The 14,895-nt window shown below is 43.1% G+C and overlaps 1 protein-coding gene across 4 annotated transcripts in view; it reads right to left on the bottom strand.

Annotated features, from left to right (window-relative positions):
• CLTCL1 (clathrin heavy chain like 1) overlaps positions 1-14,895 on the bottom strand; it is a 59,935-nt gene that overhangs the window by 2,958 nt on the left and 42,082 nt on the right. Inside the window, exons 21-33 of one of the 4 annotated variants that reach the window (XM_081174642.1) lie at positions 14,379-14,571; positions 13,806-13,963; positions 13,516-13,680; positions 12,253-12,360; positions 11,187-11,354; positions 10,475-10,624; positions 9,410-9,541; positions 8,757-8,867; positions 7,981-8,151; positions 7,320-7,541; positions 5,512-5,532; positions 1,425-1,500; positions 512-544 (exon numbers count right to left, since the gene is read on the bottom strand). In XM_081174642.1, coding sequence (XP_081030768.1) covers positions 519-544; positions 1,425-1,500; positions 5,512-5,532; positions 7,320-7,541; positions 7,981-8,151; positions 8,757-8,867; positions 9,410-9,541; positions 10,475-10,624; positions 11,187-11,354; positions 12,253-12,360; positions 13,516-13,680; positions 13,806-13,963; positions 14,379-14,571 — 1,701 coding nt within the window. In that variant the 3' untranslated portion in view covers positions 512-518. The remainder of the gene's footprint in view (positions 1-511; positions 545-1,424; positions 1,501-5,511; positions 5,533-7,319; positions 7,542-7,980; positions 8,152-8,756; positions 8,868-9,409; positions 9,542-10,474; positions 10,625-11,186; positions 11,355-12,252; positions 12,361-13,515; positions 13,681-13,805; positions 13,964-14,378; positions 14,572-14,895) is intronic. The other 3 variants (XM_081174643.1, XM_081174640.1, XM_081174641.1) reach the window with 3 other exon arrangements.

Below are 14,895 nucleotides of genomic sequence, written 5' to 3'. Positions count from 1 at the left end.
AGATTTAAAAGAAGGGCAGACAGACAAGCGACAGTTCTCGAAATTCCAGTGTAAACGCATGTTTGAGCTGCCTGCCCCCTTTTCATGACTGGGAAACAGCCAAGACTTCCTGAGAAATCCTTGAATGAACAGCTCCCATATGATATAAAAATAGCTCAGGGGTTCTGTGTTTTTTTTATAGTAAATGCCTCCCCGCTCCTTCCCTGCGGTGAAGTAGTGACTGAGACAGGATTTTGTTTCAATTGTCTGGCACCTATTAGGTCCTGAAAAAACTACATTAAGAGAATCTTTCAAAGTTCAAACCAAAAACCCCATACGATATACATTTGTACAGCCAAGAGTTTTAAACACGTTGCAGTTAGATCTGTTAGTCGTATTTCCCCAGCCTATGCTTATTAATTCTGCCACAGACCAGACACACATTTGTTAAAACTCTACTAAAAAACTACGCATGCCTCATGCATGGGAAAACTGAACTCCCATTGAAAACCATTCCCAGTAGAGAACTGACCTCGTCATCATGAACTTCCTTTAATGGAGGGACCTAGAATGCAATTGTCAATAAAGTCTACCTTTTGCCAAAATAAAGACTTTTTACACATTTCTGGAATAGAAGCACCATTTTCTCCCTTAATGGGATTCTGTTTTTCCAGAAGATTTAATTTCAAAGAGTCTTGCCACCCACAGAAGGGAAGGTTTCCCCCTACCATAGTTCAGATATACCAAGAATACCCTTGCCCATCTAGAAACACTACACTTCTTGAAATGGCAAAACATTTTAACTAGAGAGGGTGTTTTCTACTGGAAAAAAAGGCCGAGAGTTCCATATCTATGGGACTTCGTTTGTACACCCGCACACTTTTCTACAACCATGCAATTTCTTCCAAGCTTTCAGGAGCAGAAGCTGCCTAGTTCAGCCTCCACTCGTGGATCATATAAATGAGAAATGATTTTAAAAGCATAGCTGTTCTATCCCAACACTGGTTCATAGTGTGTGTGTGTGTGTGTGTGTGTGTGTGTGTGTGTGTGTGTGTCCGTGTGTCCGTGTGTCCAATAAACCTCTTTGAAAAGCATCCAGAATCTGTAAAGGCTGCAATCCTAGAGAGAATTGCTAGGAAATAAGCCCTCTTCAAGTCAGTTTACTTCGGTAAACAAGTTGTGCTGCATAGCTGCTTCCAGGAGAGCTAGAGAAAACCTAACATAAACTAGATTTCTTCTGAAACACCGATATCTTGAATTATATTGTGATGACGACATGGCAGTCACTGGCAGCAACAGATTTTTAGTTAGATCCTATGAAGAAATCTCAAGTTCTTCTAGTTCAGCATTAACACACGGAGGGTTTGTTAAGTACAAATACTCGGGATTTCTGGAAACGCTTCTCAGTTAAGGGCCTAACAAAAAGAAAGCAAGTCTTCACCTACCAAATACTATTGGAGTGGGTTCAGTTACTTGTTCCTCTTCTTTCCTTAGGCTTTCAGAAGCATCAAGTTTATCCACCTAAGTTGTAAAGTGAAAGGAAACTCTCATGAAGGAACTTCTTAGCGCCAGAGTTCTGCGCCCCCCCCAAGTGTTTCCTCCGTTCCAGCTTTCATTTAAAAATATTTATGTCTCAACGTGTCAGCGGATCTAGCACAACTTTCTACTTTCAGAACTAAGTCCAGTTTCAGCATTTGCTCAACTGCCAGAGATCAGCTCTTTAACAGGATGGCCTGTGGCACAAGCAAAAATGCATGGTCAAGTTCACAGAACAATTAAGTCGCAGGGAGCTTAGGACTAGATTCACCTTTCGAAACACCCGTTACCTGCAAGAGCCGGTTCCCACATTCCATCAAGCAACAAAACCCAGAGCTAACCCAAAGAGCCCCTTCAATGGTCCCTTAGGACAAATTGGCAGAGCACTGAAAAAAAAAAATCTGGAGGTGAAACGTGTTTCTCGTGCTGGGCATGAAGTTCACTAGAGGCAAGCTTAATCCTCACACCAATGGTGTCCCTGAGTGCATGTTGTTACTTCCTCCCACCCATAAGTCAATGGCTATGGCCTAAGACCCTCGTACCCACGGGACCGCCTCTCCTGGTATGTCCCACGGAGGACCTTACGGTCTTCCAACAAAAACATCTTGGAGGTCCCGGGCCACAGAGAGGTTAGGCTGGCTTCAACCAGAGCCAGGGCTTTTTCGGCTGCGGCTCCAAGCTGGTGGAACGCTCTGTCACAAGAGTGTAGGGCCCTGCGGGACTTGACATCTTTCTGCAGGGCCAGCAAGACAGAGCTGTTCCACCAGGCCTTTGGCCAAGGCACAGCCTGACCCTCTCCTTTGGTAATCCTCACAGAACTCTAGCCCAATGGTTGCCATTAATTTGATTTGAACTGATTTTATGAATTGATTTTAGAATGCTGTATTATTTTACTATTGTTAGCCGCTCTGAGCCCGGCTTCAGCTGGGGAGGGCGGGATATAAATAAAATTTTATTATTATATTTATTATTCATTCCTGCTTTTCCCCAAAATGTGCTTTACTGGGATGGGGGCAACAATGTACCACTAGCACTGGGTGACCTAGTCATCAGACATGGAGGGATAGAGATAGAGAGACGTAAGCAGCACACTCAATGCATTGTTAAGCTTCTCCTCTTCCCCAAACCAACTTTTTCTTTTTTGGAGGGGGCGGGGGGGGGGCAAAGAGCAGCACGGTCCCCTTCTTTGCCTGCATTCTGAACTTTCCAGCTGGTCAAGGGGAAACGTGATACTTCAAAGGCTTCTTTGGCTTATGCAAACAAGAGGCAAGGCCAGATGTGACAAGCAAGTCCTCACCCCATTTTGTGTAGATGAGGACCTGGACATCTCTACTCATTGGAAGAAACTGTTCCTTACCTATAGAATCTGATGGGCATTTTACGGATATTGCGGTCTGGTTTTACTATCAACATACGGTTTCAGTGGCACAACCCCAAAGAAGGTAAAGGTAAAGGGACCCCTGACCATTAGGTCCAGTCGTGGCCGACTCTGGGGTTACTGCTCTCATCTCACTTTATTGGCCAAGGGAGCCGGCGTACAGCTTCCAGGTCATGTGGCCAGCGTGACTAAGCCGCTTCTGGAGAACCAGAGCAGCACACGGAAACGCAGGAGTGGTACCTATTTATCTACTTGCACTTTGACGTGCTTTTGAACTGCTAGGTTGGCAGGAGCAGGGACCGAGCAACGGGAGCTCACCCCATCGCGGGGATTTGAACTGCCGACCTTCTGATCGGCAAGTCCATTCAGAGCTGCCAGGCCAATTAGTGGGGTTTCTGCAAATACTTTGCAAGCAACATTAACAGCTGCCATTACAATGAGGTTTCACTTTGCTTTGGATTGGAAGGCAAGTTCCTGGAAATTTAAAGTCATACCAGAAGAGTCTGTTTAGGTTCAAGCTGTCATGTCAGCATGTCTCCTCAATGTACCACTGTAATGTCACCATCATTGCTTAGAGCAGCTTAAATACTGAAGTTTACTCAAGAGGAAGCATTTCCAAGACTGGAAGAGGGTTTGCTTTTTGCTAAGCCAGACAGCCGAAGAGCAGTTGCATTCTCTTGGATGTGAGCATAAACTCCTCACTCAGTCTAGTTCTGTCTTATCCAGGGACCAGGCTGCAGTTACATTTTTCAATTACAGTTAACTTCTGTAAACGATTCCTATGTAAAAGGCAGGGTTGTAATACCAGTCGATAGGTTCCTGCCACTGTGTGAAGGCCAGAATGTCTTAGGATTCTTGCCGTTTCATGTCTTGTATACTTGGGCAGCATTCCTTTTAATTTTGTTGTATTGCAGAAGTTTTAATGATGCACTTGGATTTCCCATTTTTGGATGAAGTTACCCCCCCCCAAAAAAAAGGATACTTTTCTCTGGAAGGAACCCCAGTACTATTGCTAACATAATCGGTCCCATTAAGAGGAGAAATCTAAGCTCTCTTGGTTGCTGTTACATTCAAACACTATAAAAATATTCAAGCTAAAGGCAGGGGGAATTTATATCCTGGGTTTAACCCCAACAGCAATACTAACTTTTACTAAGCTAAATATTCAAGATTGCCTCATAAAAGCTGCCAGACACTGTTTACCTACTGGCTTGAAACTGAATAGGATATGTCCAGTTTCCTTAGCTGCTACAGTGGTACCTCGGGTTACATACGCTTCAGGTTACAGACGCTTCAGGTTACAGACTCCGCTAACCCAGAAATAGTACCTCAGGTTAAGAACTTTGCTTCAGGGTGAGAACAGAAATTGTGCTCCGGCGGCGCGGCAGCAGCGGGAGGCCCAATTAGCTAAAGTGGTGCTTTAGGTTAAGAACAGTTTCAGGTTAAGAACGGACCTCCAGAACGAATTAAGTTCTTAACCAGAGGCACCACTGTACTTAGTTTTTGCATTTGCAGCAACTTTCCTCTTGGAAGCTACTATTAATGGCTTCATTCTGGCCTTGCAAGTGTGGAATCTGCCCACCCACTCACCAATAAACAATGGGTCTGTCAACAGAATAGTAATACCTTCACAGCAGAAGCTGCAGCACTCCTACTGGATGTTAAAGGCTGCTGGCCCAGGAATCTGATCACAAGTTCTCCTCCTCCTCCCCACACCCAGAGGTAGTCCCCGTCAGATCTGGGATGCATCTTCCACCTACAGCCTCTTGCATAACCCCCTTTGTTATCTCCTGGGATATCGGTTTCTATCCCGACTTTTTTTAAGGGTGTTCAAAAGGTTGTTAATAGGAGGCATGTATTTTGGTACAGGGATGCACATCTTGCTGTTAGGTAGACATGAGGGGAGTTAAAACAATTATTTACATAAAAAATGGGGAAATTCGTTCTCCAATTAATTACTACCTCCATGTACTAGATTAGTTCTTATTTTAAAAGCAGTCTTTTCATGCATGCTCTTTCTGGAAGACTGAATTATTTAGTAGACACTTGCCACTTGTAAAATCCAACCAGAGTTCAGCTTGACAAGAGGATGGTAGCGCTCATCAGATCTAAGACCCAGTTATATCCCAAGTAAAAAAGGGATTATTATTATTATTATTATTATTATTATTATTATTATTATTATTATTATTATTATTAGAACTTCATTTTACACACTTTGGTCCCCCAAGACTAGCTTGTTAGGGCCTTGCTAGGCCACCATGGGATGCCTCAACTACCTTGATATTGCATTACATTTGGACATTTCAGATGCAAACTTTCCCAAATAATTGTAGGCACTGTAGGCAGATAAGCATCTTAAAGATGAAAATTTGGCTGCCGTGCCTAAAACAACTGAATTCTGACCTACTTTGCAGCTAGTGGGCACACAGCAAGCTAGGTCTGGTTGGATTTTTCCCAAGCTACTGTGGAAGAGATATTTACTATGGTATTAGTTAGACCAAAGCTAGATTATTCTGCTTTTCAGCAAAAGCTACAGTTAAGACTCCCAAATAGCCTTAGATACGTTTTAGGGACACAAATTTAAAAAGCCAATGTAAAACCAGAGCAACGGTCACCTTATTAAACAGACCATCAACCTGCAAGAAAATTCAGAGGGGAATACTTAAAATCAATAAGCCAGAAAAACAATTTCAAGAAAAAGCAAAGATCACACAAACACGGGCAGGGAAGTTTGCAGGGAGAAATAGGAAAGGAGACCCACACAGAAAAGAAGCATACGCAGCATTTAAACCTATGGGAAGCCAATATCTTACTTAACACAAAAGTGATCAGTTTATATACACGAAAAGCTTACTTAGCATTAAAATACTTAATCCGCAATGCAGTTTCAGAGATGACCTATTAAAAGGGCTGTCTTGCACAAATCCAAAACCTACACTGTACTTGCCATACATCAATAGGCTTGAACACTAAATTAATGAAAGTATCAGTAACTACAATGGTTAAATCTGGGCTGATGTGGGGAAGGGCAAAGGGATAACCAGATTTTTGCTGCTGCTATTTTGATCTTGCTTTATTCTAGCGGAAAATTATTATTTTAATTAAAAAGGTACCCCTGCCCGTACAGGCCAGTCTTGACAGACTCTAGGGTTGTGCGCCCATCTCACTCAAGAGGCCGGGGGCCAGCGCTGTCTGGAGACACTTCCGGGTCACGTGGCCAGCGTAATGAAGCTGCTCTGGCGAGCCAGAGCCGCACACGGAAACGCCGTTTACCTTCCCGCTAGTAAGCGGTCCCTATTTATCTACTTGCACTTTGACATGCTTTCGAACTGCTAGGTTGGCAGGCGCTGGGACCGAGCAACGGGAATGCACCCTGCATTCGAACCGCCGACCTTTCGATCGGCAAGCCCTAGGCGCTGAGGCTTTTACTCACAGTGCCACCCGCGTCTCATTATTTTATTTTATTTTAATATCCAGGTGCTTACAAAAAGGATGAGTATCTAAGTAGTCCCTCTGGCCTGAAATACATGGCTATCAGTTACAGACCTCCAAGATCCAGGCAGTTTTCAGCATCCTACCCTGGAGCCTTTTTTACAGGCAGTCAAAAGAATAAAAGGGAAACAGCAGATCCATGCGGCTCACGGAGAGAAGCGTGTGAGCACATTAGTTTCCAAAACACAGTATTTCAAGTAGGGAAAAGCATCTAAAAGAAAGTGTTTCAGTCAAGTGAGCTAGTAAAAGTGAAGTAGTCCAAATGTTTAAAAGTGAAAAAGAACAGAGATCAACTTCTTCATGAAAAAAAAACTTAAATCTTAAGGTTTAGCGGCAATGGGAGCAGCCAGGAGAAGTTTCGGCTAGTGTGTCTGGCCATCTGTAGTGGGAGACTAAAAATAAAATAATAACAAAGAGTACCGTATTTTTTGCTCTACAAGACTCACTTTTTCCCTCCTAAAAAGTAAGGGGAAATGTGTGTGCGTCTTATGGAGCGAATGCAGGCTGCGCAGCTATCCCAGAAGCCAGAACAGCAAGAGGGATTGCTGCTTTCACTGCGCAGTGATCCCTCTTGCTGTTCTGGCTTCTGAGACTCGGAATATTTTTTTTCTTGTTTTCCTCCTCCAAAAACTAGGTGCATCTTGTGGTCTGCTGCATCTTATAGAGCGAAAAATACGGTAAATCTACTAACTAGGTGTTGGCAAGTTCCAGAAAATGTATGCAAAGAGCTAGTCCTTTTTGTAGTTCCCTTCATTTTTTCAGGCTGGATCTCAGGATTCCTGTAAGTCTCCACCCCACCATTCGCAATATGGCATTTAAAGCAATTCAGTAACGGAAACGTTTTGCCAGGTCATTTAAAGGCAAAATTTGAAGCATGTCACCCAGGACTCGAGATCAAAGCAACAAGCTTTTTTAGAGAAGCCACACTTACTTTGGTCAGGTACTCCCTCATCACCTGGATAAAATAAGGCATCGCAAAGTCCATAATGTTGTGCCTCCATGCCAGTTCAAGGACCACGTCTGGATGCAACAAGTCGTAACATGTGAAGAGAGAAGCTGCGAAACACTCTTTCTTGTCTTCTTCCAGAAACCACTGAAGCAGTTTCTCTGCCAGCTCAGCATCTTTGGATTCTGCGGCATACTGCATAGCATCCTACAGAACACCATGAAACTTATTTAGAGCCATGAAGTGACTACGTCAGACTTCTCAGGCATGATACTATAGCAGGGTGCATAAGCGCAAAAACAGGTGCAGGACTGCTTCATCTTCTGCAGGCTTTTACGATAAAAAATTGTTTAAAATTCCATCCCGCGTGCTCCCAGTGCAGTGGTACCTCAGGTTACATACGCTTCAGGTTACAGACTCTGCTAACCCAGAAATAGTGCTTCAGGTTAAGAACTTTGCTTCAGGATAAGAACAGAAATCTTGCTCCGGCGGCGCGGCAGCAGCAGGAGGCCCCGTTAGCTAAAGTGGTGCTTCATGTTAAGAACAGTTTCAGGTTAAGAACGAACCTCTGGAACGAATTAAGTACTTAACCCGAGGTACCACTGTACATACAAGGAGGAACTAACAACGCAAAACAAAAACAGACCTTATATAAGCGATCTTTCTTGCAGAGCTCAACACTCTGCTTCCATCTGTTATTGCCTTTGTACAGGTAAGCAGCAATGCGTCTGAATTCAATCAACTCATGTTTCTCTAGACGCTGAGCCAGTGTAATGTTATCAAAGTTGTCGTAGGCATCAATGGATGCTCGCAAGCCCTATTGGAAGGGGGAGAAAGTTATAGTCAGGCACATGGAGGAGCGATTTAAATTGCTACAAGCGATGCTAAGCCTACAGTGCTGTTATCACAGAGTTTTCGTCGAAGCTTCTGAGCACAGCAAAACACAAAGGACATTCTCCCATGGGCTTTAAGTAGCGGGCTACAGATTTACATCAGAAACTACTCTGTACGCACTTAAAACCACTGACCTCAGATCTGCTTAATGCAGTGATGGGGAACATTTTTCAGCCAAAGGGCCTTCTGGGCAAATTGGGTGTGTGTGTGTTAATTTATTTATTTGCTTATTTATTTAATTTATAAACTGCCCTTCATTCTGAAGACCTCAGGGCAGTTCACAAGATAAAAAATACAGGGTAAAAGCACAAAATAGTTACAACAAAAATTAATAATAACTCCCCCTCCCACAAACACATTTAAAAGGCCATTGAATATTAATTAATCAACCAAAGGCCTGGCTGAAGAGGAATGTATGGAGCGGATACAAAGATTAAGCATTTTAAAGTAATGAATTATGTAGTCATTCTGCATACATGCCATAATTATGCTTCTATAGAAAAATGTCATAATCGCTGGCAAACTCACCTGGTAGTCTTCCTCCTCTGTCAGAAGATTGTTCAGCGCTTCATTGACTCCTTTATTATTATGATTCTGGACTGAGCGCAGGTAAGGTTTCACTAGAGGCAGTTGATTAACCTAGGGGCAATGCAATTGTTTAGGCAAAGAGTTGTTCTTGCTGAAGGGCCTCCCACAAAGTACATCTCTAAGGTAACAGGGCCCACCTAATTTAAGTCACATTAAACTCTAGAAATTAGTCATCTCCCAAAACAAAACCTTATTGGGACAAATGGTATATCCACAATTTAAGACCTTAAGTCATTTTATTTTAATTTTTTTATGTGTTTTTTTTTAATTGGTTTTCACATATTACTTTACAATACAGATGTACGAAAGCCAACACCATTTCCTCCCCATCCCCCCATACACTCACATTTCTACCTTAAGTCATTTTATACAAATTTATGTATGCAACAGGAGGATTTGGAAACGGGGGGGAAAGTTAGTCTAAGGAAACTGAGCCAGATGGGTGGGGTATAAATAATAAATTATTATTATTATGTCTTGGCATGATAAGAGATGAAACCCCTTTTGCCTTGAAGGTACAAATTGAAATGGAAAGGTCTTCAAGAGAAGTATGTAATGTAGCCCATTTTAAATTTGTGCCTCCTCTAACTCACCTTGGAGAAAAAGCTGACTGTCCTGGTGTGATCCAGCCTTGGAGACAATACCAGGAGGAGATCATTGATCAGCAGTGGTTTATAATCCAAGTAAAACTGCAGCGCTTTGTAATATAGCTCCACATTGGCCACCTAGAGAACAAATTCAAGCTGTGAGGTAATTGGCTGCCCCTGAGAGTGATTTAACGAACAGCATTTAGTTAACTATGACCCTCTTATTTGGTGCTCAAGAGTCTTTAACAGCTCTGCACAGCAGCACTGTATAAAAAGTTAGAGCAAATAAATAAATCTGCAAGCTTTATCATGCTGCCATCCTTAGAAAATGGAATCATAGTTGCTAACTTAAGTGTACCTAAGAAGTGATGCATGTCTGATGCCCTGTTGGGCTGGATAAAGAAGAAGAGAAGAGTTTGGATTTGATATCCCGCTTTATCACTACCAGAAGGAGACTCAAAGCAGAAACATTCTCCTTTCCCTTCCTCCCCCACAACAAACACTCTGTGAGGTGAGTGGGGCTGAGAGACTTCAAAGAAGTGTGACTGGCCCAAGGTCACCCAGCAGCTGCATGTGGAGGAGCGGAGACGCGAACCCGGTTCCCCAGATTACGAGTCTACCGCTCTTAACCACTACACCACACTGGCTCTCCTATTAACTAAAGAGTTAATAGTTGTCAAAACCACATGAAACTGCTGGGAGAGCTTGCCCGGTGCTTTGAGGTTCAGTGCCACCAGTATGCAGATGATACCCAACTCTCTCCCTCTTCTTTCCATCTAAATCTGAGGAAGCTGTTTTGGTGCTAAAACAGTGTCTGGCAATAATGGATTGGATGAGGGTGCAAAAGCGCCTGTTTCTCAGAGAAGCAACTTTAGAAAATCAGAATGTATTATTAAGAAGCTGAATGATGTATGGTGTTTCTGCCACAGGAAGATTTGGCCATGTCTTATACTCCCTTGGCCACGCGCTGGGTTTTCAAGACACACCAACAGATCTGAATACCTGAACCGGTGTGAAACTCAACATGTTTTGGGGTCAAGCTGAGGAGTTGTTACCATTACAGCTGCTTACCTTTGCAATTATGTCCTTGAACTGCCCTTCCTTCCATGCATCGGTAGGGTGGTTCATCATTGTAATTATTGCGTTGTCATATTCTTCGTATTTGTCATAGAGGAAAACCAGCTCTCCCCAAAGATGGGCCTGTTCTGCTGCCCGAAGCACCTTGTGGGGAGAGGAAAGCAAAGGTACAAATCAGGCAGTAGCCAAAGCAATAGTTTAAGTAGACCCCGCTGAAAAGACAAGAATTCAGGCCACTCGCTCTGTTTAATTCGGGGCCCAATTAAAGTATGCAATCTTTGACAGTACAAGCCTTAAATAGCCTGAGGCCAAGATAGCTGAAGAACTACTGCTATCCCCATGAACTTGCCCAGTATTCCACCACTGGGTGCCACGTTCTGCACTGTCCTGCTTGTGGAAATCAGAAGGTGGGTAACTAAACAGGTCAGGATCTTTTCTCCATTTCCCCCAGGAACTGCCCACTCCTCTCGCCCTCAATATTCACCTGGCCACCTCACTCCCAGCTTTCCACAGTAAAAACTTTCTTCTGGAATATCTTTGGATATTACCCTTGTCCTATGACTTTTTTTCTGTGTCCACCATGGTTTTTATTTTATTTGAATTGACATGTATTTTTGTTGCTAGGAAAGCAGGCATTTAAAAAAAAACAACTTTTAAATAATTTGTGTTACATGATTGACTCAATTGCAGGTATACTGTCAAATACCTTGGGAATGTTGACTCTGGACCAAAACAATTCCAGGTGCTCTCTCATCTTCTGAGGTTTGTATTTAGAGTACAAGATGGCAAGTTCAGTGAACATCCCCATGTGGGCACGCTCAAGGCCCAGAGCAGCTTCTAAGAGGGCAATCAGCTCTTCAAAGTATCCGCGATCCTAGGATTAAAAACCACAGCATGTTTAAGAAGCATATATCTCACTTGCAAAGAAAAATGAAAAAGCCTTGCAATTTTAAAACCAGTGATAATGCCTGAAGACGGAATGTATTAAAAAAGATTGCAGAAGAGACTGTTTAACTTAGATATAGGATGTTCTAAACACCTTTAGGCAACATTCAAAGTCAGTAGTACAGTAGTACCTCAGTTTTCAAGTGTCTCAGAAGCAGAACGTTTCGGTTTTCAAACGACAAAAACCAAGCAGGAAATGCTTCCATTTTCGAACACACCTCGGAAGTAGAACGGCTTCCGCTGCGTCCGCCCCCCCCCCCCCCAATTTTCTCCACTGAAATTGCAGGTCGCCTCTGCAAGGCCCTTTGCGCCTTGTTTTTCAAATGTATTGGAAGCCGAACTGTCTTCCAGAGCGGATTACGTTCGAAAACCGAGGTACCATTGTAGTAGCTTGTTCATAAGTGAAGGATAAGGTATGTGGGCCATTTAGTATGAATCAGCAGCTGGGAACTAGAAGGCCCAACATTTAGACTATGACACACTGACGACACACCTTGGTGCATCTGCACAGCCATTTGACGTGGTTCTCTAGCCTCCTAATGAATGTGTAGAATATTCTACTGAAGCAAAGAAAACTTGTGGCATAACATTAATTCCTCCAGCTACAGTTTTCTAGAGATGTACACCTGGCTTTAGCCCTGTCCATACTGGATATCAATTAACATTAACTTAAGCCATAAATACTATGGATCTTTTAGCTTGCGTTAGCTGTCTTAAGCTTGTTGGAGGAAAGGTGGGGGAATCGGGTTTTAAATACTATAATAGCACTGCTGCGAACAAGAAGCCAGGGGCATTTTACACTTTCAAAACAGTTAAAGGAATCCCACCTGATAATAGCTGATCAGCTCTTCAAGCTCATCAGCATGGATTACTATGTGTAAGCCACAAATCTGCGCAAGCCGGAACTCCTTTCCATCCACACACGCAAAGCACACCTGCAAGTGGGAAACAAAAAAATGCTGTTAGCAAACTGCGTTACAAGTCAACTTGCCAAATACCTTATATCCCTTAGAGCAGTGTTTTTCAACCTTTTTTGGGCAAAGGCACACTTGTTTCATGAAAAAAATCACGTGGCACACCACCACTGGGTGCGGAGAGGGAGATGTCAGAGCCCCGCTGCTCTCTATGGGGAATCGGATGAGAGCAGACCGCCTGTCCGCTCTCATCCGATCCCATCCGATCTGATCCCCACCCAGGACGGATGGAAAATAGGGTGGACACAGTCCGGCGCCCGCCTAGTGGGCGAAAATTTGACTTTTTTAAAAAAATCTTTTGGATTTTTCAATTTTTCCCACGGCACACCAGGCAACATCTCGCGGCACACTAGTGTGCCGCGGAACAGTGGTTGAAAAACACTGCCTTAGATCAGGATTTGAGCCAGTCCCCCACATGGACATTGATCTGAAATATTTTCCATAAAGTAGGTATGAAGGGTGTGTTGACCCTCATGTGGACTGTTCCAGAAGCTTTGCTAGTACCATCTTGGTAGTCAAGATAACCCCACAATTAATTGGTAGTGGTTGTAGAAATGAGCTCATATATGTTTATTCACTTGCTTTGATATAAGCTAACTGGATGTTATCCTTATCCTTGGGCTCAGGGCTGAGAGCCCAGAAAGGGGAGCTATCTGTAAGACCTGGGTATTTGCCACCTATGCCCTCATCTGGGCAGGTGAAGTGTTGGGAGGTCCTAGACAAAGTGACATAAGCTGCTTTGTGTATAAAGATTGTATGCACACTGGCCTGGGCGCGGACAAGCCATCTTCTTGCTGGGGTGTCCGCCCTGCATCTGCAAAGGCTTGGAGAACTGGCAGGCTGTTTTGCTGTAAATCCATACCTTCTTTAATAAAGCACTAGAACAGACCATTCTGATGTTCTTAGCATCTTTCTTTGGTATCCCTGCACCCAACCACTCCCACAAGCCCTACCTTTGGTCCTGCAGTTCAGAACAGAAGATGCAATGGATTTTCTAAAAAAGGTATTGCCTTTTGCACTGGGGTGGTTGGTTTTTTTTAACAGCAGCCATTAGTTTGTGGCGAGATCTTTAACTGCTAGTCTTAATACCTTCCCTTGCAGCACAAAACGAGTTACCTCCTTCCACGTCCTGGTGCTGTTGGCTTTGCGGCCACTATCAACAGCTGCCTGGTACTCCCCAAGATGAACCAGTGTAGATGCCAGGCGAGCAAAGTTAGACACATTGTTGTAGAGAAGTTTGGCCGCATCGTACATGCCCTCCTCATAACAGCGATCGCCAACCTAAAGAGGAAGAGTTTGCGACAGTGAAGGAATGCTGGGGCACAAAAGCTGGAGCTGGAGTATTTCAAGATCCAGGTCAGAAGTTAGTTTAGCTGGAAGTGCTAGCATTTAAGTAGAAAACGTACCTGCTGTATGTGAGCATTGTTTGGGCCGCTGACAAACTCTTCTAGCTCCGAGAGCCTATTAGTTTTTGCCAAGGCAAATATAAGTTCAGTCTCGACGTAAGATTCCCTTGCCTTTTTCCTAGCCATTTGTAAAAATTTAACCAGATCCTCCCAGTTATCTTAACAAGCAGGCGAGGGGAGAGAAGAGGATAAAGATAAATTAGTTCACTTGAATTTAATTTAGTTTTTGTTCCCTACACTTGTAAAGAAGCAACAATATGCTCCACCTCTCAGAATTACAAATAGATTTTATGTATATTGTACTGAAATACCGATCCTAAACAAGATGGCTATTCTAGTAATTCATTTATCTGAAGTACCTTTGGGCAGTGTTTTTAAACAAACTTAACATATTTCTATTTATTACCATGCAACCCTTTCAGAATTAGAGGTACATACTGAAGAGATCTGGCATGGGGATGTTTTATACAATCCAGCTTTGTCAAATGATGGTCTTCCCAAAGGATTTCCGCTAATCGAGCAAGGATTAAAATTACCATGTCCTGCTAAGTGAAAAGAACCATTTGAGCTTACCATTTCTGTTGGCTGCCTGGACAACTTCCATGTAGGCAGAAGGATCGTCAGCCTTTATGTAAGAATCTATAGCTTCCTTCACCAAGTCCTTTTGAAGCTGTGCTCTGGCCAGCTGGCTCCAAACTGCTGGTTCATTACATCTCTCGGCAAATTCATAAGCACGATCCAAGTTGCCAATGTGTTCTATCAACACCTAGGAGAGGTTTCCAAAATGAAAGTCTCAATAAATGTCCAGTGGGCACCACAGAGAGTTTGGGTGGGGTGGGGAGAGAGAAAGAAAAAGAAAAAGAAGAATGATTCAAGTCTAGAAAAAGGTACAAAGCCCAAAAAACCTTAGAACAACACTAGAATATTTTGTTTATTTAGATGGTTTATACATTGTCCTTTACGCTGATGAAAACCACCCTGTGGCTTGTGTAAACAAATAAAATGCACAAAGTAACATAATCCTTTAAAACAAATCACTGAATCTGACAATTTATACATGAAGCAGTGTTCATATAGCGAGGGTTCAGAT

This window comes from Podarcis bocagei (genome assembly GCF_964188305.1).
Source record: "Podarcis bocagei genome assembly, chromosome: 16".
In the NCBI taxonomy this organism is placed as follows: Eukaryota; Metazoa; Chordata; class Lepidosauria; order Squamata; family Lacertidae; genus Podarcis; species Podarcis bocagei.
The sequence above is the reverse complement of the archived record's forward strand: the minus strand, read 5'-3'. Positions and strand labels throughout refer to the sequence as shown.